The sequence below is a fragment of the Dufourea novaeangliae genome, unplaced genomic scaffold (assembly GCF_001272555.1).
Source record: "Dufourea novaeangliae isolate 0120121106 unplaced genomic scaffold, ASM127255v1 scaffold68, whole genome shotgun sequence".
In the NCBI taxonomy this organism is placed as follows: domain Eukaryota; kingdom Metazoa; phylum Arthropoda; class Insecta; order Hymenoptera; family Halictidae; genus Dufourea; species Dufourea novaeangliae.
The window spans coordinates 153,095-178,312 of NW_015373952.1; the positions used below are offsets into that span (position 1 = coordinate 153,095).

Genomic DNA, 25,218 nt, shown 5'->3' on the forward strand with positions numbered 1-25,218 from the left:
GTATAAATGGTGTATGTTTAGTATCACTAATAACTCCACAGAGGGTGTTGAATATACCATCTTAAGGTCCCATTCCATTTTAGCAGTCGGACAAAAATGGTGATACTCAGGAAATTTTTGTAAAGAAAACAAAGAAGTTATGGCAAAAAAGCTTCCTGGTCTTTATTTATAATACATTCAGATAAATAAAAAAATCTTTTGTTTCAAAATTTCTACATTGTAGGTGGCGCTCATCGAGTTGATCCGAAATTGCACTGTACATAAACAAACGGTGCCGATCATACTGTAAAAAGTTATTACAACTGATTTTAAAAATTCTTGTAACATTATTTTTATAATTCAATCAGCTATCGCAAGACCTATTATTGAAAATTTTAAAGCATAAATTCTTTTCTTATTCACGAGACTATACGTAAAGTGTCCTCCTTGTTTTTGCATGCTTTGTTGAAACTTATACCAAATACGGTAATTTTATTTTTTCAACTTCAAGATAGGTCGTGCGATAGACATTCAAATCTTTTAGAAATTTGGATTTCGGACTAAGGTAAATGTCCCAGTGGTTGGACGTTTAAGGCGAAGATTGCGGTTATGAAGACTTTTTATACATTAAAATAATATAGATTGACAAAAAAGTACATTCAATCGATAGTTAAACAACTTTTTCTTCCAGACAAGTCGTTATAAGACAGCGTTCACGTGAAAAAAAGTATTAAATCTATGAATATCTAAAATCGGTAATTTGGCCGAGTCATTGGACGGAATTTACGGCATGTCCTAATGATTAAATTTAGCTGTTCCAGTGTTTGGACATAACATTCAATAAATTATTCAGAGCTGATTTTTAATAGTAAAACGTGATACTTTTCTTTTATGTTGTGAAAATTCAAATAAAAACGTACCAAATGCAATTTAATGCAATAAATAAAAGAAACAAAATTATTAATAAATAAAATAATAAAAATTATGAACTAAATCTATAAATGTATACATTAGGAAATTGTGCATTAAAAACAAACATAGTGGATTTATTTTTGGTTTATTATAAACGTTTTATAGAAAATATATATTATAAATAAAACACAATTAAAATTAAACAAAATCAACAAAATTCAAATTATTCCTTTTTTTGTTCTTGTTAAGACATGGCTACATATGTCGACGGGTCACGGGGGCGTTTGGCACACGCTGCAACGATCCGTGGTACGCCGGAGAGAGAGAGTATCGACCATTAGGACGGGTGCGCTCTTCGACCCAGAACGCGAGCAGTGGTCCCTGATGAAGCTGATATTTACTCTTCGGAGAAATTTCGGTAAAGTCCGGTGGGCTGTCGTCTCGCGTCGCGTTCCTTGCAGACTATACGGTGGGGGGAGGGCGCGATCTACTCTATTCCGTTTTCCTCACTATTAAACTCACACACCCAGCTTTCGATTAGACTAGACTCACATGGCGGTGGATTCATTTATGGTCCACCGCGGCTCCCAGGGGAGGTGATCGCCGAACCCGACCACGTCTCTCCTTGAGGTCGGCTAGAACGGCCTCCCCATGTATCGCTGTTGGAGTCCCGGGACTCCCTCCTTGTCCTTGAAGGGGGGTGGTAATTTTTGATATGGGTAACCAGAGGAGGGGGGGTTCCTGAATTATTTGGGACATAGTCAGGTAATTGGATAGGGGTTGAAATAGGCGATACAGCTCTCTCTCGATGATGGAACGTACGCAAGCACGATGATTCCACCCCTGGTACAGACTCGGTCTGTGGGTGAAGCAAAGAGTCAGCCGGTACTCACTTTGGAGACGAAGGATCGGTTGCCCCGACGACCATACTCCTTTAGCTAATTTTATTAGGTAGGGATGGGACGATCCTAGTGACTCTCCACCCCCCGCGCGAGTAATTCCTCGCCACCATCTGGCCCGGGCCTAAAAAAGTTGGTCGAGTTGGAAAGCCGGGGGAAATAGTATCCCCGAGTAACGCCCACCGCAGCCCTATTGCAGGGCTGTGAGATAGCTACCGGCGCTCGAGCCACAGCTGCGGCCTTGGGGGGGAAATCGAACTTCCCCTCTCCCGGGAGACCTGAGCACTAACTAACTAACTAAGACATGGCTGCGCCATCTGTCCGCTGCGATCGGGGACCATACGCGTCACGTGGTCGACTTCCAGCGGCTACCACGTCTCGCCTTTGTTAAGCACTCGGTGATTACGCCACGCGAGCTATTCTCTTGTATATCAGTATATCATTAAATCTCGTATTTAAGCAACCAAGTAGTGCGGAATCATTAAACGGTCCACTGTCCTATTCTACAGTTCTTAATATTTTTAACACTTTTAGCAACTTTCTTGGCAGCAAATTTTTGTTTTTTTCTCTTCTAGCTTTTCTTTTTTAATACGCTTCTTTAATTCTTCTTCTTGGAAGTCTTATTGTTATAAAAAATTCCCGAAACGAAAGAAATAAAATAAAAAGGTGATTTTTAATGAATGTTCAGTACGCGAATCGGTTAGGTTACTGTTATGTCAAGGTAATATAATATTTGTGTACGAAATATGTATACAAACTATGAGCTTCCAAAACTAAATATTGTTATTAATATAAAAAACACAAAAATACTTACTGTAATATAACGAAAATAATTTTTTAAGTCATACACTAACTCTCTGCTCGATGCTGCTCGAGTGACTGGACAAGCGTTCAATGACTACGCAATCAGCACTCTCATGTACTAGTAAATGAACTCGGTAATTTTGACATTAAAAGAAAAAGATTTTATTAAACCAAAGTTGCTATCAATTCTGGAGACTTTAATAAGTTCAAGAACCATTACTTGTTAAAAAAATGCGCTCTCAATGTTAGCGAAACATTTACGAAGGCATTTATGTCGCCTCAAGTTCATCATTGCTAAATGATAATATTATTTTTACATAATGCATCGCGCTTTTGCGAACATTTTTATATGATTTATGGTAAGTAATAACTAAGGATAATTATTTTTTATCCTGAAGTTCGCTATTATTTTTTAAACATTTAATATTAACAAAAATTCACGATAGTGTCTAATCACTGGGACGTATCCAACCACTGGGACATTTACCTTACTCTACATCGAGATATCGTAGGTATTGTTTGTACAGTACAATTTTGGATCAATACGATTAGCGCCACTTACAATTTGTCACGCTGTACGAATTGTCAGATTATTGGGAAATAATTAACGCGAGACACATATTGACGATTTATAACACACGGTTTATTATGATGAATTAGGAATTAGAATATAAAAGATACTTAAATTAGCAACCGACTCGTGCGCGTATACATCTCCGACTAGTACGTCTTCATGCTCATGCAGGACAGACCGGTTCTCAACTGACTAAATGTGCATACTATAGGAGGCGTGCTCAGGCGAGTTGATCAAATGGCGCGAAGGTTCCAATATTCCAATACGAATATTGAAAACAATTTTTTTTATTTACTCGAATGTATAATAAATAAAGGCCTAGAAGTTTTTTTTATCATATCTTCTTTGTATTCTTTAAAAAAATCCTAAATATCGCCTTTTTTTCGGGCCGCTAAAGAGAAAAGCCTTAATATGAGTTGATATTGGTCCATATTATAATAATATAATTATACAGATATAATCAGTATACTCAATGTAATTATCATACTTAATTATGACGTCATCATACACATAATGATCAGACAGTCAGTATAATAAGTATATTTGGATACACTCATATGAGTATGAGTATATCAATTTAAGGAGTATTTTGCAAGAACTTTTCTAAACCTCTAAATTACTGAAAAGCGTGTTTATTGACTTAAATCACTAATGCTTTCAAGGGTTTATTTGTTCATTTCTGTTATTATGACAACTAACGGATAAGAATTGAAGTAATCCTTACCGATCAGCCAAGTCGAGTACTTCGTCGCTGTAAGGATAATGGCTTGTCCTGTAAGCATTCGCACCGACCCATTGCAACAACTCGTGATCCCTAGTCATCGTCACTAAATCCAAACCCCGTCCTCTTAGAGATGAATCTTCATGTCTACCAAATCCCCTCATGTACACCGGTTTATCGTTAAGCAGGAAACTGGTATTGGTCCAGATCAACGTTCTGATTCCAATCGGTAGTCTATAGATATCTACTTTGGTGTCGTTCGCCACGGTTAAGGTGACCTGAGTTTAAAGTTAAGTTTGAAACATTTCTGTAATTTATGCAATGAAAAATGAGAATTCAACGAGAAACAATCACTACCTTTGAACTATTGAATGGATTTAAGACAAGTCTCCATATACAGGGTGTTCAACAACTAGTGGGAAAAAATTTAAGGGGTGATTCTTTGAAGCAAAATAAGACGAAAATCAAGAATAACGAAATTGCGAAAAATGCTTTGTTTGTTAGTTATAAGCGTTTAAAGATTGATCCAAATTATGGCAATCCGCGCGCACGGAGTGTCAGCAGATCACGGCTCATCAGGGGCGTACAGTCACTTTAAAGACTCAACGACGTAAGGAAAAGTCGGTAGAACAGCTGTCTACTTACCCCGTAGAAGATGTCGATAACTTGTGCCCGCGGTATTTGAGTCGAATCCACTGGTATCGCATTAACTCCGATTACTCGATAAAATTCGCAAGAAATGTAAACATCTTCATACGAATATTATCGAGTAGAGAGGGTTAATGCCTCCTCTAGTTGTCACGTATCATAATTGTCCTGTCCACGAGTATCCATGGAATTAATCCGCACATGCACGTACACCACAGATGTCCGTGAAAAGTGTCCACACACACTGCACCATTGTCCCGTCCGCGAGTGTCATGATAGCAACTGTTCAAAATGTCCACCATTCTCTTCTGTGCACAATGAAAAGGCGGCGAAGTAAATTTGTATGTATTCTGCGAAAATTTGGCATGGTGTTTGTTATAATGCCTACTGAAAAGCATATTCGTTGCTCCAATTCCTCCACGGAGTTCACTGGTGTTGAATATACCAGTGTTTTTAAATGTCCCCAGAAGAAAAAATTTATGGGATTTAAATCCGGTGATCGCGCAGTCCAAGGAACTGGACCTCCTCTGCCTCCTCTGCCAATCCAACGGTCCCCGAAATATTCATTTAAATGTTCTCGAACGGCTATGGTGTAGTGTGGTGGTGCGCCATCGTGCATAAACCACACGTTTCTTCTTATTGGGAGTGGCACGTCTTCTAAGAGGTCCGCTAATTGATTTACCAAGAACTCGCGATATATTTGTCCAGTTAAACGGGCAGGCAAAATAACAGGACCTATAATTTGATTTCCTAATATTCCTGTCCAAACGTTAAGTCAAAATTGACGCTGGGTATGCATCTCACGTACCGCGTGTGGATTTTCATCAGCCCAGACGTGCTCATTGTGCTGATTCAGTACGCCCTGTTTATTAAATGTTGCCCCATCCATAAATAATATTTTTGAAATAAAATTAGGTGTTCCTTCTGTTTTTGCAATCATCCATGTGCAGAAGTTTAATCGTCTCTCCAGATCCGCCGGTTCCAGTTCTTGCACTTGTTGACAATTATAAGGATGCAATTGTTCTTCCAATATTCGCCACACAGTGTTGTTGCTTACCCCTTCTTGAACTGCAATGGTTCTGATGCTCGTGTGTGGATTTCTTTCAATGTGTTGCAGTACCCGTACTTCGAAATCTGCGTCGCGTTGATTGTATCCGCCGGTTTTTCGTGGAATAAACATCCCGTGATTTCGCAAACGGTGGGCCACTCTGGTAAAGGTTTTCACCTTTGGTCCGGTTCTGTTGGGGAACCTCTTGAGGCATTTCCATTTGCGCTCCCATAAATAAAATGAATTTCATCAAATTCTTGGAAGCTGTATTCCATTTTGGTATCCAAGGGTTTACACCACAGAAATCCGCGAAAAATGTTCACACACTCCGCGATTAATTACACCCGCGAACGGTTCCTCCGTTGGGTTTAACACACAAAATAATTCATTTATAACTATTTAACACTAATTTTTCACCTAGTCTAATTAATTTATAACATGTGTTTATACTAATTCTTAACACGCTATAATTAATAAAACCTACAATATTTTATAAAACCTGCAATAATTAATAAAATCTACAATATTTAATAAAACCTACAATAATTAATAAAATCTACAATATCTAATAAAACCTACAATTAATAAAATCTAAAATACTTAATAATATCTACAAAATTTAAAAAATCTACAATAATTAATTTTCACTATTCATAACGACGACATACGCGACACTACTAAAGAATCACTACATAATCGCTAAATAAACTAAAACTTAGTTTTCCGAACATGAACTCTATTTGCTCGTAGAATGCAAAGCGCACTGTTCGGAAAGGACAACTGATATTGTTGAACTAATCCTCCCTCGTTAGGATCGATATGGCGTAATAGGTCGATCCCCACTCTTTTAGGGTCAATACTTTTTGGGAAGGAAAAACTGCGTGGGAAAGTGTCTTGGAGGTCGCGTTTCTTTTCGTATATTCTTAGAGCAATATCTGTATTTTTTTCTCATACACCACTCGGGGCCTCGGGGCCACTGGGCCACGATGCCGAGGGTGTGCGAGTCTGGACATTATAAAACTATCTCTTGTCTTCTGCAGGACGACCACCCACGGATTGCCTGTAACGTGTTACTGCCATCGACGAAGACCTTGCCTATTGTGATGTCAGCTGTCCCTCTTGACATTAACTTGTAAAAGGAACTTTCAATGTCGAATGCCAACTCTATGTTAGAAACGGTTCATATTATACCGAATGTATGTGTTTAAAAATTTTATCTATTTTATTGTATGTATGGTCTGTTTTTCGAAAGATGATGCCTGGGAGGTTGGCCTGCCTGGGTGCATGGCCTAGCGGGGATCCAACGTGAGCTACGTATTTCGTGCGACGTCATGACGGTCTCATTGCCACTGTGTGTGTCTCTTTCCAACCTCCAGCACTTCGGCACGAGAGCCTCTCGCTCAGACGCTCGGTAAACCAACTTCCTTCTTTACCCTGCAATTTCCACGTGTAGCGTTTAATAACCTACGTATTAATTTAATCCCTTTTTAATATGTTGCTCAATATTTGGGTACAATCCATTCTTTCAAAAGAAATAAACTTTTTCTTATTCATGTATTTTAACTTTTGACGTGTGAAAACGTTCTGCGTCTCGTTAATATTCTCCGCCATTTCCAGACAATGGATGATTGATGGCCACGTGCCGTCAGGTACCCACGTGCTCGATAGGTTTGTAACACGTGTGATGGGGGCAGACGACCGTAGGCGAGGACTCACGTCGACGGTCGCACGTCATTGGCTAAGACGCGAAGAGTGAGAGAGACACAAGTGCCGTAGATGTCTCGCGATCGCGGCAACACCGCAAAAACTCGGGCCTACCTCCCAGGCATCATCTTTCGAAAAACAGACCATAGTTTCTTCATGCATCGTAATGCAGGTGCGGCAAATTTCATCTTAGTTTCATTCTAATATCATTATACGTTTTCTATGATCCATGTTAATTGCATATTATTTTTTTGCGGACACAAGAAACTTGTAGTAAGATCGAAGTGGTAATAAAATGTGCAATGCACATAAACCATACAGTAAGTCCATATTCAATATTTCAGGAATAAACAGCGGCGCGCTCCGTTTCAGGTAGCAAGCCGCCTTCTTCGTTCGACCGTAAGCGGCTGGTGTCATTCATACCTGAATGACTTTACATTTAAGGTGTGACTGTGTGGACGAGCTTGTCCTCCATCGCGGGGTGCCGAATGATGTTTTTGAACGAGTGCATGCGTTAATTGCTTATCGTTCGAAGCTTCGCTCGATAGGATAATATTTTCCTGAAATATTGAATGTTGACTTACTGTATGTTTCATGTGCATTGCATATTTTATTACCACTTCGATCTTACTCCAAGTGTTTGAAGTTCTTGTTTCCGCAAAAAAATAATATGCAATTAACATGGATCATACAAAACGTATAATAATATTAGAATGAAACTAAGATGAATTTTGCCGCACCTGCACTACGATGCATGAAGAAACTATATAAAATAAAATAAAGGAAATTGTTAAACACATACATTCTGTGTAGTATGAACCGTTTCTAACATGGAGTTGGAATTCGATGTTGAAAATTTTTTTTCAAGTTAATGTCAAGAGGGGTGGCCGAAAACATAATGAGCATGGTCTTCGCCGATGGCAGCAACACGTTGCAGGCAATCCGCGGGTGGTCGCACTGCAGAAGACGAGAGACAGTTTTATAATGTCCAGACTCGCACACACTCGGCATCATGGCCAAGTGGCCCCGAATGGTGCATGCGAACAAAATACAGATGTTTCTCTAAGAATATACGAAAAGAAACGCGACCTCCAAGACACTTTCCCATGCAGTGTTTCCTTCCCAAAAAGTATTAACCATGAAAGAGTGGGGATCGACCTATTACGCCATATCGATCCTAACGAGGGAGGATCAGTGCAACAATATCAGTCGTCCTTTCCGAACGGTGCCCTTTGCATTCTACGAGCAAATAGAGTTCATGTTCGGAAAACTAAGTTTTAGTTTATTTAGCGATTACGTAGTGATTATTTAGTAGTGTCGCGTATGTTGTCGTTATAAATAGTGCAAATTAATTATTGTGAGTTTTATTAATTATTGTAGGTTTTATTAAGTTTTGTAGATATTATTAATTATTGCAATTTTAATTAAACATTGGGGGTTTCTTAATTGTAGCGTGTTAAAAATTAGTATAAATAGTTGTTATAAATTAATTATTGTAGGTTAAAAATTAGTGTTAAATAGTTTTAAATTAATTATTTTGAGTGTTAGTTTTGTGTAACCTGTAGAGTGTTAAACCCAACGGAGGAACAGCTCGAGGGTCCACTTAATCGCGCAGTGTGTGAACATTTTTCACGGTCGGGACAATCGTGCAGTGTGTATGGACATTTTTCGCGGACGTGACAATCTTGCAGTGGGTGTGGACACTTTTCCATGGATACTCATGGACAGGACAATTATGATACGTGACAACTGGAGGGGGCATTAACCCTCTCCACTCGATAATATTCGTATGAAGATGTTTACATTTCTTGCGAATTTTATCGAGTAATCGGAGTTAATGCGATACAAGTGGATTCGACTCAAATACCGCGGGCACATGTTATCGACATCTTCTACGAGGTAAGTAGTCAGCTGTTCTACCGACTTTTTCTCACGTCGTTGAGTCTTTAAAGTGACTGTACGCCCCTGATGAGCTGTGATCCGCTGACACTCCGTGCGCGCGGATTGCCATGATTTGGGTCAATTTTTAAACACTTATAACTAACGAACGAAGCATTTTTCGCAATCGAAGCATTATTCTTGAGTTTCGTCTTATTTTGCCTCAAAGAATCACCTCGTAAATTTTTTCCCACTAGTTGTCGAACACCCTGTATAAAATGCCATTTTTTTAAAACAAGTGGACTTAATACACTCTGGCTCTGGGGTTTAGATATGTATATTATAAATTGAAAAATATCTTGGAAGGCAGGTGTGGTGTTGAAGGGAATACGATTATTGGCGTACGAAACGTAAAACGTTAACTAATTCCGAAATAGATCACGCATATTTTCAACAAACTTGTTCTGATATAACTTTTGTATTGTGTACAATAAATTTCGATTGCATACAACGTGCAAATGAAATTTTGGTTTTTAGTAACTCTACTCGATTTCGTAACAACTTATTTTCTGTGGATGTTGTAATTATTTACTATGATTTCAACCTTTGGGTATTGCGTGACCAAGTTTCATCAGTCTGTAATTAGCTACTGTTGTTTCTGATGTGCTTTTTGTAAGGAAGTTCTTTATTGCTATTGTTTTTCATAATATTTGAAGAAAGTTCTTAATTCAGTCAGCCTTTAAAGGAAAAATAAAATTTTATCTAGAACGAAGCAAGTGTATGGTGCATACAGTATTTGTAGTTTTCTATTACTAGTAACGACTTAAAATCTGATTGTTAGCTTTGCTTTTAAGGTGACAGAAAATATCTAAAAAAAGAACTGACGTAAATTCACGAAGTCTAGATTTTCACCGGAGAATTCATGAATATAAATACAGTGGCAAAATAGACTTTTTCTCAATACGTTTGATAAAAAGATATTCTTATATCTCGTCTGTGATTTAACTCTTCAGTATGTGGTAAGTTCTTCAACCTGGCGGGTTCCAAAACTAGGGGGTTCTACAATGTGGGTTAGCTAACTTGACCATCTCAATTACTCGTAAATTATTTAAATAATATTAATATTAATAAAGTAGTATGGTCCAAACTATTTAATGTTTGAACTTATTTTAATCAGAAGAATCTCACCAACACGTTACAAATATTTATTGATATCTCAGAAACTGTTCGCCCTAGACCCCATATGATTTAATACTTTTTCATGCAGTATTTGATACTTTATCGAAATCCGAGAAGAAATTTTGAGCATTCCATTGAAGAATCGGAAGGTGACCGTTATATCTTGATAAAAAAATAATATAGTAAAAACATTATTGCATTATACGCGCCTCTTGATAACATGCAAAGTTTAAAATATTATTTCATACAGCCAATAATTTACGAGTAACTGAGGTGGTCACGTTAGGTGTATCACCTTGTTTCTCGAAGAAATAGGTCCAAAATATATTCCATAAATAAAAATATATTCCAGAAAGATCCAGAAACGACAATTTGCAATAATAATGAACAAATAGCCGTATGTTAAAGAAATGGATTCAAAATATATTAAGAAAGGAAGATGATAAAACTGTCTTTTGAGGGTTCAGCTAGTGGGTGTTAGGGTAGCCAGCAGTCTAAAGTTTCCCCATAACAATCTTCACCTTCTTGAAACAGCATCAGCTGTCCTCGATCGAAGAATACTACTGCAGTTGAATAACAAAATACTATACCTCTAGGTTGTACATGTATCCCGGGCTAGGACTCATACCCCTGGGCCACCAGAGTTTTGCGAATGGTACTTTCAGCGTACCGGAAAATCCATAAACCGGATCCTTTATGGCTAGAGAATCCTCAGCGTCGAGCAGGCTTACTCTGCAGATTGGAGTTTCGTGCTCGTGTAAACCAGCCGGTTGGATGATGTATTTCACAATACCTATATCACCAATTAACCCGGTCCTTACCGTGATATCCGTGACATATACACGCGGTTTCGTGTGCAGTAAAACGGGCCTGCAAGTAATGGATTTTTCGCGTTAATATCTGACGTGCATCTGACATTTCATAGAAAGCCGCAACCGGCTGTGAATCCGCCGATGGATATCCTCCTTTTTCCTGATAAATCGATTGTTTTGCGCTGGTGGTTCACTTTTGTCCGTCACAATGACACCGATGATAGTAATCTGCTAGTCACCGAGAAACTTTTGACGGTTCAGAGAGCGTGAATTTTTTTCGGAAGCTGGACAGTCGGGTTAACTGGTCAACTGTGATGTTGTTGGGTTGTTAGCCTTCCAGAGAATAGCATTATTTTTTTTAGCAACAGTATCGTATGGTTTGTGACTTGATGTATTTGTTATTGGATATTGATCATTATTATAAAATCTAAAAAATTTGTTTCGTGTTTAAAAGCATATTATCGTTAGGAAAGTTCTACTGCGATTTTAAAGAAAAAGTTAATTAATAAAATCAAAGTTGAATTTTAAATGATAATAAGTAAATTAAATGAAAATAATAGTAATAAATGTTTGGTACATGAAAATTAGATTTTTTAATATCTATATATTTTTATAACGTATAGATTTCAAATTTAAAAACTGGAAAAATGTAATTAATTAAATTAAAAAGAAAAAGTACAGATTTCATTAGTGAATGAACAATATTCAGTAAATGAACATTTCTGACCAATGGCGCGAAAATTGCTTGAATATCAAACAAGGAATTCAAAAATATCAATACGTAATTGTTTGCTTATTTTAATAATTTAATTTACTCGTTTTTATATAGTATAACGTTCATTCACTTGTACCGTGCATTCACCCTCCTTGAACTTACAGGGTAAGTCAGTAAGAATTGATATTTAAAATAACTCGTTACCTATTCGTTGTATCAGAAAACGTTGTATGAATTATGTAGCATTTTAAGGGACGCATTTCATGGATACAATATGATTTTTTTATATCTTATCTTCTTTGAAATCTCAAGGTTATTTTGAGTTTTTCAAGGTCAATACACCTGTTTTGTAATACCATGTTGTTGTTGATGGAAGGACAAATTCATGCGAATCATAACATGAAGGTATTAAAAAAAGATGTTATATCCTCGAAAAAATTCATGGTCACCTTGATATCTCAGAAGAAATAAGACAAAAAAATCATATTGCGTCTTTCCAATGCGTCCTTTAACATGCTACACAATTCATTAAAACGTTTTTTGATACAATTAATAGGTAACGAGTTATCCCAGATAGTAATTCTTATTGACTGACTCTGTATATTGAAAAAATACAATATTCTTATTACGATCAATTTTTGTCAGGAAGAGGCTCAATACTCATCAAAAGCAGTGTAGATATTTACTTGCCTGTGGATGCCGGCATAGTTGAAGAAATCGAAAGTGTAAGTTTGTGTATGTATAGTTCCGTTGTCGACGGCAGTGTCGATAATTCTTCCTTGCGGCACGCTTGTTTGCAGCAGTGTATTATCCACAGCCACTGTAATGCGATTTTTACCACCGTAAAGGAGATAAGAAGAGATCTCCGCTTCAAATGGCAGATGACCCATTTCGTGGTTGGTTACGAGACCACCATTTACCCACTGAAACGTACAAATGATGGAAGAATTCCATACATCTTACATTTTAGTACACTTACAATATCGGACAAAATTATCACAACTTGAATGTAATAATTCTTTGAAGATCAATTTCCTCAATATGCTCTATATTAATTAACGAAGTGTATGGATTTTATTAAGATCATTAACTCGCTAACATCACACTAGTAGCCAATTGTTCCGTCTGTAACATTATATTCGGCTAGCATAACGGTTTGAAATTTTTATAATAACAAATTATTTTTTACTTTTGCAATAATTATTCCCATTGAATTTCTAAGGAAATTTTACCTCAAAAAATATATTATGTGTTTAATTTGCTTTTATTTTTCTCAAGTTCTTAATCGTCACAAATTCAAAATCCTAATTTGCACTAGTGCGGTGTTTACGTATGCTGAGGTGGGATGTGGTGCCTGAAAGTTAATATTATATTTAAGAAAATAGCGCCCAAGGAAATCTATACAGAAAAATGTTAAGAAAATTAATATTCAAAGAATTATCATACTTAAGTTGTTGTTGTTATAGTCTTGTCCGGTACTGTACATGTATACATTCTTTAGCGAATAATTTCACTAGGATAAAAGAAGCGAAATCAAACGAGTTCGATGCAATGTCTAGGCTACTTTACTTAGGTTCTAGATATTTTATCAACTAATATACAGTAGCGGTTATAAGAATTTCAATAATCAAACAACTTAGAGAGGAGAAATACATTTTGCAATTATAGTTATATTTTGGCACAGATACACGAAAAGTGTAAAAGTTATGGGATTATGTCATAGAGTTTTTTATCAATAGATAATGATGTTTTTTGTTGTGGACATGAGTATCGTCACGCGCCTATTATTCGACGAAGGCAATAAATGTAATATGTGCAGATGAAACATCAGCCAGTGAACGTTTCTTATTTTGAAAAATGACATTTATTAAATGGGAGGAACAATTGTCTAGACTATTGCAGTAAGTATTAATTAATGTATATTTTTGCATACTTATAAACTACACGCTTGTTGTATGCGAAAGTTACATTAAGTCTCCTTTTTTCGAGCTACGAAAATTGATGTTTTATTTCGTAAATATTATTGTATCTTATTTAGTCTGGTTCAGACTATGGTCCAATTGATAAAACGTTGAAGAAAATATTGAATAACTCATTTCGTATAAGAGCATAGAGGAAAGTCAAGTAATAGCCATATTGGGAGCAGCTTTTAGACACAACACACAATGATTTTTATTTAGGTAATTAAGAATTACTAATAGTAAGTATTTAAAATTTTGTTCGCAATTAATTAAAATACCAAGAAAACTCTAGAAAATTTAAATTCTACGTTTAATAGCTTTTCTTTCGTTTTTTCTCGCATTCAGGTCCATAGTATTTTTACTTGTATAAATATTGAGTTGAACGGAAAGTTCGTGCGTCTTTGGTGAAACGTCTCTAGACCTACAATAATTTTACGACGATCGTATTGCATAACTCGTGGAACCGTGGGAAAAAGTACTATACACTGATGGAAATTACGTCATTGATTGAGTAAATCATTTGCTGTAAAAACAGTACAGTGGAATTTATTTAGAATAAAGCGCATGAACTTTCCCTCAATCTAATATTTCAAAAGTTTTTATCATTCAGATGACTAATTTGTTCTATTTTTGACTACTTTTGACTACTTTTGACTGCTTTTGACTACGTTTGACTACTTTTGACTACTTTTGACTGCTTTTGACTGCTTTTGACTACTTTTGACGAATTTAGACTAATTTTTTAAATAGAATTATTACTATCGTTGTCAAGTATTGAACGTCAAATGGAAAATTTTTACACTAGCCTTCTATGTATAACTGGATTTGAATAGACTCATGAATCATGACATCTAATAGTTCCTTCGATAATGATCGTTAAAACTAGAAAATTCATAGATATTTTCACTATTAAGTACTTACTACTTCCGCAAGGTAATTCACTGAGCCAAATCTGACAAAAACCCTTTGCTCTCGCCAAGAAGGGGGCACGAAGAATGTTCGTTGATACCAAACAGCCCCGATGTGGTCCCTGAGTTCTCTCGAGGTGGTGATATCATTATAGGACGAAGGAACTGGCATTTGCATTACTTTTCCTGCCTAACGAAAGGGTGTATGTATATAACATGTGTCTTGTAACGAACCGTAGCCGAAGACGTGCAATTACGTTATATTAAGATTCATGCAACGTGGCGTCCCGTATCATTATGCAACAATCGTGTCTAACGAGGGTCATTATCGAAATGACTGGAGTAGATCTTATGTTTAATACATATTATGTTGATGAAGGGATTATAACTAAACGCACGTCAAGTTTCTTTATTTGTGTTCAATTTCAAATTCAAGTGGTGAATAACTGTTTGGAGGTTGAAATTATTCTTATTAATCCGGCGATTGTGTGGTTAGAAAATGTAATGCTTAAAGGATGTTTTTGCATTTATAGCATCTCTTAACTTGAAAAATGTAATAAAATAAAGGTTTTAATAAAGTTTAACCCCCGTTTATGATTTATTGTTAACGTAACAAAGTGGGTGGTACAAAAATTCCAAATTGTGCATAATTTCAATCGCCATATATTAGAATCTCAAATTGTAAATTTGCATTAACTTTCGCAGTCTAGTAATGACCCAAAAGTCATTAATTACAAATAATGGGATGTCACATACCTCTATCCAGTTTTTTTAAAATTTTGAATTTTGCATATAAAATTTCTTAATGTATTATGAAATCTGTGTTCTTTTATTCGTGTTTAGTTTATCTACACACAAAATAATTACAAGTTGGTCTTTATTCTTAGATATAACGAAAAAATATAAATACTCAGTAAGAAAGAACTTTCTTACTATTTTCAAAGATTGTAGCGTATGTCATACCCCACCACATAACCGCCGTGGTAAAGAATCGGTTTTGTTAGCTGGTTGTGAGAAATGGACATATCTTGAAGAAACGAAGAAAATTCAAGAATTCAATAAAAAGCTTCGAGAAGAATTTAAAAGCTGGTAACGTTATAATATTTTTGGGGCGAAGAGTAATTTAGCGTAATATACTTTTGACATAATTGTATTCATTGTCGTACACGTATAGAATAAAGTATTATTTAATTTATGTGTAAATGAGGAATAGCGATTTAATAAAACGTTCTCATCTACCTCTTTTAGTACGTTGGATTTTCTTCATTACTTTTTCTATGAAAAATAATTTTATCTTAATTATAGTTCCAGTGCACCTTAATTAGTTCTGTTATTGTATTAATAAATCCTCAAAATTATTAAATAATGAATCATAGTTTGTAATTTGGTTAATAATACCTTGGATAAATCGTTGGCAAACCATGCTTCCTTGTAGCCCTTGAGTGCATCTCCCGATGGGGATACAACGAAATCCCACATACCGTCTAGAGTTTTCAGCTAACAGAAATTAACATTAATCGTCAGAAACATTTTTCTATAGAAATGTAATGGGCTTTTCAACCTAATGATGTACTGTTATGGGACATTCTAAATAATTTGCGTGATATAGGAAAAGATAACTGCGAATGACATATCTCGACAACTGTAAGTATCACTAGTTTACAGTCATTTGGTGATCGAGACTCCACCATGAAATTCTTATGTAAGGTGGTCCCCTAAACTTCAAAGTCGACATGAGACAAAATCTTAAAGATACGTGTTGGAAATATTGCTCGATGAATATTTTGTTAATTTTTTAAAAAGACGATCCGACGTTTTTGGCCATATCTCGCGTTAGAGTTGATCGATTTGATCGCGACGACTCTTAAATTAAAGGTAATTACATTATATACAATTGTTTGATACATTGTTTTCCAATCGGACCAATAGTTTAGGCGATATTGAGCGAAACTTAAGAAAAATGTAATTTTTTGGGGCCAAACTTCAAATCGAAAATTCAGTAGATCGCCTAGAAAACTGTTACGTTGCCCGCGATTTCGGCCGGTCGCGCGGCCGGCACACGGCACGAACAAAGTGCTTTCCCCCCGGTCTCCGCCTACGTTCGCGTCCCCGCGAATCCCTCCGACCGTTTTTCCGGGCGCCAAGTACGTTTTCCCGTACCGACCGATACTCCCCGAGTATCGGACCGAAACCTGCCCCTACCGAGGGGTTGAACTCTGCCGAACGACCGAGGAGAAAGCACCCTCCACCGGATGTTCACAAGACGAGGGTTTCCAGGGTTCGCAAATATCGGAACGATAGACTTCCCTCGCGACAAGGATTCCCGTCGGACGACACAGACACGAAAAATAAACGTTCAGAAGGAGTTAACAGAGCAAATAACAATTTATTTCCGTTTTCTTTCGCCGGCCTCTGACGAGACCGCGTTACAACAGGTGTTGGTGGTTTAGCGACGGAAAGGAAAACAATTCAGCGGTCGACTATCGTCGCGGCCCGCGCCTTCGGTATCACCGGATTCCGGTACGAGACTCTACTCTTCGCTATTACACGGTCTCCGACCGCTCGAGATGTTTAATACGAAATTTACAGAGGCGCGGTCGGACGGTACTACGATACCGCCGATAACATAATGCGATACAATGACTTGAGCGGCAGTCGCGTAGCTTCTGCGTCCTGGAGGAAAGCTGCCCGGAATTTTCGATATTACTATTCCCGAGGAGCCGCCGTGGCTCTCCCGCGCGCGCTAGCGAGATACGATATTAATTCTCCGATCGCGACATAATCGGGCAAACGAGATCTAGATTGCCGTACGAGAACAGAAGAGAGAGCTCACTTACAGTGGTCGATGATCCTTCCCTCGATCTCGCTCCCTGCCGGGTCTCGGTACACGCGCGATACGTTATTTCGACTTCACTCGCTAAGACGGGCCACTCAAGTGACGATTTCGGGGCTCGTTACGCGACGCGATGATCTAGCGGGCCCCCCACTAAGCAGTCCTATTGCCCCTCGTACCCTCCCCGTGACTCCTGTGGAGCCTTGCTCCTTCGGCCCAGGGACGACACGCCGAGGAAGGATCCCCTGGCCACGGAGATCACTTCCCTTGTGTGAGGAGCCCAGTCTGACACCCTCCTACGTGGTTGCTGCGACTCCTCACGGGTTCCCTGCCCTCTGACTCCTCCATCGTGGGGTCCTTCTGCGGAGGAAGACGTCCGGGTCGCCGATCCTTATCCGGTGGGTGGTTTCCTGTTGCCCCCTCGGCCGACCAAGCGCCTCTCGAAGCCCAGGCTCGATGCGAGGGCAGGCCCTTTTTCCTCCTGTCCTATCCCCCTGGGATAGGACCCTTATCCGGTCGAGCGGCCGCTCGACAGGATTCCGGGGCGGTCCCTGCAGCAGAGTCGGTGGGTACGGGCGGGGTCGGTGGGTACGGCCCTGCAATCGCGAGCGGTACTCGGCGCGAGATAACCACATGGTTAATACAGGTTCTAACGGTATTATTCCCCTCAAATCCTCCAGGAGCGCTTCGATCTTATTTCGTGCAGGCAGGGAGCGGCGGAGGGTCGGTTCGGTTCTCAGTTCTGCCGCGCCCGAGTCAAACTTCGGGCGGGAAGGGGCACGGCGCAAAATGCGTCGTAACAAAACGTAGAAATTATTCTATGACGTCCAGTTACTTATTTGTTACATACCTTTACAAAGAAAACAATCCCAACCTGAGCAAAATCCATGGACAAATAAGGAAGTTAGAGGCGATAAAGTGGGAGTGCCGATTCTCAATTTTTTTCCTATTTCTTCCTGTTTCTTGGCGAATTACATATTTGTCTTAAATGAAAACAAATTTAAATGTAATTTTTCCACGTCTTTATTTGTTGTTAATGTTATTCTTCAATCATATTTCGAATTTGAAGTACTTATTGCGGCCTTTTCCAGGGATTTCGTTTAAAGGAGATAAATCAGGCCTGAATCCTCACCCGTGGAGCCCTAAAGAACTCTGCTCGTTAGGAAATTTTAGACTTCTTTTAAAGGAGACTGTTGCGTCCCTTATGCATCGCAATTCCCCTTTTTTTATTCTGAGAATTTACTGGGTTTGTAAGGCCCAATGCACTTGTTCGTGACGATGCACGGGTCGCTGGATTGCGTCAATGATTTAACACAATCCTCGTTGAAAATGACAGGATAACTAATTGATTGGATATTGATTAACAATAAACTCACAATTATTTAGTGATTGTAAATAGAACAACAAACTATTAATACAACTATTGAACGATGAATAAATGACGAAGTATAATACACAATGTAAGTTATGTGATTACACCGGAGTCTTATACGTAAGTGTATACAGAGCGCAAGTTGTTGCTGACTATGTCGCTGTTGCTGGTAGACTGCCTTGGAAGTGGAATTGAAAAGCCATAAAAATATACGTTTTGCCTGATTGGCTGAAGGATGGAGGCGGTTGCTAAAGATATTGACCACTGATTGCTTGCCCTGAAGGAGGAGAAATCCGTTGGATTTTCCAAGACGTTATGGAAGGGGAACACCTCTCCCTCAGGTTGACGTATTCATGTGCAAACCATTAAGTTGGTCGCTCAAGGTTTGACTCGATCGGGCGAACTCTGCGCATACTCGAAGGGTACAAGTTTATGACCCTTTAGTTCCGAATTTTGTTAGGACCGCTCGGACGGAAACGGCTGCCGACCAAATGTCGAACCTTCGGTCAAGAGATTAAAAATAGCCAATAAGCGTGTAAATGGGCGAAAGAAAGTTTTTGTTCGATAGCAATACTGCTGTGACCGGCCGAAAAGAAATATAAAATTAGGGAACTTTCTTCTAAAGGTCTTGTTATTCAATTTCTTTTCGCACTTTAGTAAACAATAGCCTTATGATGGGCATTGTCCCTACGGAGCGATCCGTCGCATCTGGCATCCGGATGGCGCGGTACGTGAGGTCGACGGTAAGGTTTTCAATACAGTCCTCGAGACTGGACAGAGACAACTTTAATTTGACAAACACGTCTTTATTTATGGAGGGTCAATACTGGAATGGTCTCCTTTACAAAACGATCGTTTTTGTTACATCTTGTTAATTACAATATGTCCTTAGATACCAGGAGCCAATAAAATAATTATTAAATTATGAAATAATTCCTGATTTGTTAATACATTTCTTTCAGCTATTCATTTTATAATTTTCAAGTGTTTAACATATTTGCCATGATTTAATATATTTTAACACGTTGACTGCCGCGTCACCCGTATTCGGGTGACAGTTAAGTTTCGGATCGGGCCGCGTCACCCGTATTGGGGTGACGCTTATTTGACTACTTGCGCAGATCATTCGTATGTGTTTGGAAAGATATTTCGCAGAATAAGTAACAAATCTATTGAATATTATTTAATATAAACTATATTTATTCATATGAATTTAATTAAAATGGTTTATTAAGAAAATTATGGAGAATGCCAAGCTTTGAAACATTCTATACAAAGCTGGGGTTGGTTGGGACAACTTGGACAATAAGTTGTTGTTTTATTTACATTATCTCGTGTTCTTGATCTGCCCATTTGACAACTTTTATTTGCATAACACTGTTTGCATGCGCGTCTAATGCTTCCTCCGGAATCATTTTTTCGAACGGCGATATGGTGCTGTCTTCGACGAGAACATGGACTTGTTGTGCTATCAGACAACCCAAATAATTTTGAAGCTAATATTTCCCTAAATCTTCTAATATTTACATCTTTCTTCGTTGCAATTTTGTAAACCGTCAAGGCGTTTACAACAGAAATTCCCAGAAGCAATTGAATGCCAAGCTTTCGGTACCACTTGATTCCTTTTCTAATTGTAGTGGCATAGGAAACCATTTGGTCGGAATAATCTATGCCACACTTTCCTGTATTATATTCGACAACAGCTAGTGGTTTGAGTGTTGCAGGTATCTGTTCACTTGGAGAAATAGTCCGAATGCTACGATTTTTTTTTGCAATTGGGACCATGATAGGAGCGTGTTTTGTGGATAAAATTCTTACGTCCCGTGTATCTCTCCATTTGAGTACCACAATCCCGTTATCATCTTCTTTGGATACCATCTCTCCTTTTCTCAGTTTGCAATGAAGAATATCTTTTGGAAGGAATTTTTTGTTATTCCTAAGTGTTCCCACGACATGGGTTTTGCGGTTTAGGCATGATATTGCTAACTCATAACTGGTGTAAAAATTATCAATATACAATGTGCGTCCTTGGTGGAAAAGTTTTTCTGCAAGCTCAAGACATACATTATGTGCCAATCCCGTTTCTCTAATACCATCAGCCGATTTACCAGAGTAAATTTTCATCGCCCATGTATACCCCGTGTCTGAGCATAATTTAAATAATTTGATTCCGTACTTGTGCGCTTTGTTTGGTATATATTGTCTGAAAATGAGTCTTCCGCGCCATGGAATTAACGTTTCATCAATAACAATATGTTCTCCAGGCGTTAATATTTCCTGATACTTTTCCTCCAGTTTGTCGAAAAGTGGACGTATTTTTCCAAGTCGATCGTTACGGGCAATGGACTCATTATTGGCAAAATGAAAGTTACTCAATAGTAACTCAAATCTATTTCGTGACATTATAGTACGCGGTAATTGAAAATTATATAATGGGCTTTTCGACCAATAATTGGCAATGGGGTTTACTTTTACAACTCCCATATATAAAATCAGTCCCAAGAATTTTTTTATTTCTTCGGGATTAGTGGGTTTCCACTTATGCATCCGTGAACACGGTGGTAGGTCAGATTTATTTAGCTTTTGTTCCGCGTATCTATTTGTTTCTGATACCATTAAGTCTATTATTTCGTCATCGACGAACAGCGCAAACACATCATATGGATGAACATCACCTGGTAATTGTCTAATGAGGCCGCCCGTCTCGGAAAAAGAAAATGACTTCTGCCGACCACTAAATTCATTCCATTCGCCAAATTGAATTGTATTTTCCTCGGTATCATCAGTCCTCCTGTCTTCATCAATGATCAATTCTTGTAAAATCTCATCAATGGAATCTTCATTACACTCAGTATCACTACCATTGCACTTATCAATATCCGAATCGGAATCAGATGATGCAATTCTATTTACATTTCTATTTCTAGGAAATCTGATTTCTTCCTCATCGCTGCTATTTGAATTCGTGTAAGCCTCGTAAAAGCTTTCTTGTTCACTGCAATTTGACTCTCGAACAAATAAGTTTTCCCTTTTCCTTTTCGACATTTCAACGAATTATTAGGGTAGAGATTTTCAGTTATACCGCTCGTTACTCGGCAAAGAGTCAAACTGATCCTATACAATACCGAAATAAGAAACAAGTGCGAAGTAGCGAAAATAAATGACCGGGCATCATACCATGCAAACAAACGGGGTGGGGAGCTGTTCTCGGGACAATAAACGATTCGCATTTTTTAAATATCGGAATACGCTCCGTATAGCGGTACGCGTGGCCTGACGGGGATTTCACTGTAAACGCGCGTGGCAGTCAACGTGTTAAAGAAGGAGTAAAAGCGAAATTTGACTGTTAAAACATTCATCCCTAAGCAAATATTAATTAATTGAAATATGCATTTTAAAAGAATGCAGAGCTGATTTCAGTTGCTTTTAAATAATGCCAACTTCACTTCTACCTCCTTTTCTAATTACAATCATATACCTCAATTTGAATTTCACGCTTGTGAAGCTTACGCTGGACGCCGCTACAAGATGAGGGCGAGATTCACAACATACTGAAGTGTCCAACGCCATTTATTGTAAGGTAACAAAATTTGTCTATTTATTATTGTGTTGCCAGCACTATGACGGTATGAAGTTCACATCGATATTGATTTTCTGCTGTAATATGCTTTTTACTTCTTTATTCTCTCAATACAGGCGTTCACATGTCTTTAAAGATCAATTTCCTCCACTCGCATTTGGATTTCTTCCCACCAAATCTTGGTGTTGTAAGCAATGAATATGGCGAGAGATTTCAGTGAATATGAAAAGTATTGAGACACGCTACCAAGGATTCTCGGATGAATCAATGATGGGTGACTATGACTGGTTCCTTGTAAGAGAAACTGATATCAATGCGGGTAAAAGACACAGAAAAAACCTAAATTGCTTTCTAAAAATAAAATAAAATAAAAGAAAATACATTTTAATTTGTTTTCTTCGTAAATAAATAAATACGTAGAAAAAATACATTTAAATTTGTTTTCATTGAAAACAAATACGTAATTCGCCAAGAAACGGAAAGAAATGCAAAAATAGGGAAAAAGTTGAGAATAGGCACTCCCACTATATCGTCCATAACTTCCTTATTTGTCCATAGATTTTGCTCAGGTTGGACATTTTTTCTTTGTAAAGGTGTGTACTCTATATAAAAAATAAGTAACTGGACGTCACATAACAATTTCTATGTTTTCTAGGCAATCTACTGAATTTTCGATTTGAATTTTGGCCCCAAAAAATGACATTTTTCTTAAGTTTCGCTCGATTTCGCCTAAACTATTGGTCCGATTGGAAAACAATGTATCAAACAATTGTATATAATTTAATTACCTTCAATTTAAGAGTTGTCGCGATCAAATCGATCAACTCTAACACGAGATATGGCCAAAAACGGTGGGTCGTCTTTTTAAAAAATTACCAAAATATTCATCGAGCGATATTTCAAAAACGTATCTTTAGGATTTCGTCCAATGTCGATTTTTAAGTTTAGGGGACCACCTTACATAAGAATTTCATAGTGGAGTCTCGATCACACATACTTTTTTGGATTTTGTAAAGTATCGGTGGAATAAAACATTTATTGTTGTGTTTACTTTGAAAGCTGTTCATTTCTAATTCTTTAAAATATTATCAAATAAGTTGGTTACTTTTTATGCAATTGATTTTATGAAAAATTCAAAATGCATCTGGGGACGAATAAAATTTGTATGACGTAGTTACCTCTCGCGATTCACTTTCTCTTGGATAAAGCATACCAGGAAGTGGCGACGGTGCATCTTCTTCCTGTGGCAAAGGTGAATATTCTACCGGTACTTCGGGATATTCGATTTCGGGACCCGATTCACCAGCCATCGCAGCGCCAATTGAAAGAAATATTAAACACCACATTTTTTCTTATTTTTCCTACAATAAAAGAAATTTGTCTTCTTAATTGAACGTTGGTATGTTTCAAAATTATACCGACAATTGTAAAACAGTAAAAATATTAAATGGCACATTCAAGCATTCACTAATTTCCGTACTTACAGGTTAAGTAGTTATTCTAGCTTTTGACTTAAAATTTTGTTCTATATGTTAGAAAATATAAACAACATTCAACAGTTGTTCAGTAAATACATTTGTTTTGTTATATTAAATACGTACAGTGAGCAACTGATATTTGTTTGCAATTTATCATTATTTTATAACACTGGTAGGCACTCAAACTTGTAGATAATCATAGTTAAGACGGACTTTTCAATCCATACCTGTGTACCTGATTGTATCAACGATAAAAGATATTTTTATTTTCGCGTAACCGACCATAGAAGCCGAATGCCGGTCATCTTGACCCGTAATAGATACTATTATTATATATGTACACTTTTCACATTAATTTTAAGAATTTGTAAAAATTAGTTAAAATTTCCATTTTCATAAAAGTTGATCTATTTATTCGCTAGAATCATGCATCCTTGTTTTATTAAAGCATCGATGCATACCATACGATTTTTAAAGGATTTCAAAATGATTTTTAGAAACATCTGCCTAGCATAATTAACGAATTTTATATACTTTCAGAAATATAATAATGGAAAGATTTTAGAAATAAATGCAGTTGCTGATTTTTAACTTAATGAATCACATATTAGAAGAAATTATTTCTTTTGTTTTATAGTTTTGGTGTAAAGTAATCCATAAATACGTAAATTTGCATAAATATCTGACCTAAGTAAAATGAAGGTAGTTGTTTATGTTGCGAGTTTATCGCGGGCCGAGTCGATCATTGGATTGAAACGACCGCCCTAGGATAGCTAGTTCTATCCTGAAAAGGATATGGACTGAAGGTGGTGTTGCAGCGAAAAAACACACCGGATTTTGGCCGGAACAGTTTATCGTTGAGAATCTTAACGATGTCTCACGAAAACACGATTACACTCGGTGGACACTGAAGAGCCGCGAAGTGGTGATCGAGAGTGCCGTACACGAAAAATCTAGGCGATTACAAAAATCGTTTACACTAATCGCCGTCTATCGGCACAAATTATACTCGAACGTCGAGAGCGCGAAATATAACACTTGTGGTGTTGCAATAATTGACGCACGAGTTGAAAAATGTGAAGTTTGTTGAGATCTGCGATTACTACAAAGGTTTACGACAGAATGCCTGGCGAGCAGCGAAGTTTCTACTGGTTTTAGTTCAAAATTCGTTAGGATTTTTCAGAGAAGTGCCGGATTGGTTCCAAAAATATCG

General features: G+C 37.6%; 1 protein-coding gene across 1 annotated transcript in view; it reads right to left on the reverse strand.

Moving 5' to 3' along the window:
• LOC107186188 (beta-glucuronidase) overlaps positions 1 to 23,753 on the reverse strand; it is a 124,968-nt gene extending 101,215 nt beyond the window's left edge. The window contains exons 1-6 of the mRNA XM_015574009.1: positions 23,706 to 23,753; positions 16,141 to 16,239; positions 14,756 to 14,932; positions 12,564 to 12,796; positions 10,937 to 11,216; positions 3,893 to 4,167 (exon numbers count right to left, since the gene is read on the reverse strand). Coding sequence (XP_015429495.1) covers positions 3,893 to 4,167; positions 10,937 to 11,216; positions 12,564 to 12,796; positions 14,756 to 14,932; positions 16,141 to 16,239; positions 23,706 to 23,738 — 1,097 coding nt within the window. The 5' untranslated portion in view covers positions 23,739 to 23,753. The remainder of the gene's footprint in view (positions 1 to 3,892; positions 4,168 to 10,936; positions 11,217 to 12,563; positions 12,797 to 14,755; positions 14,933 to 16,140; positions 16,240 to 23,705) is intronic.
• Between the last annotated feature and the right edge of the window lie 1,465 nt (positions 23,754 to 25,218).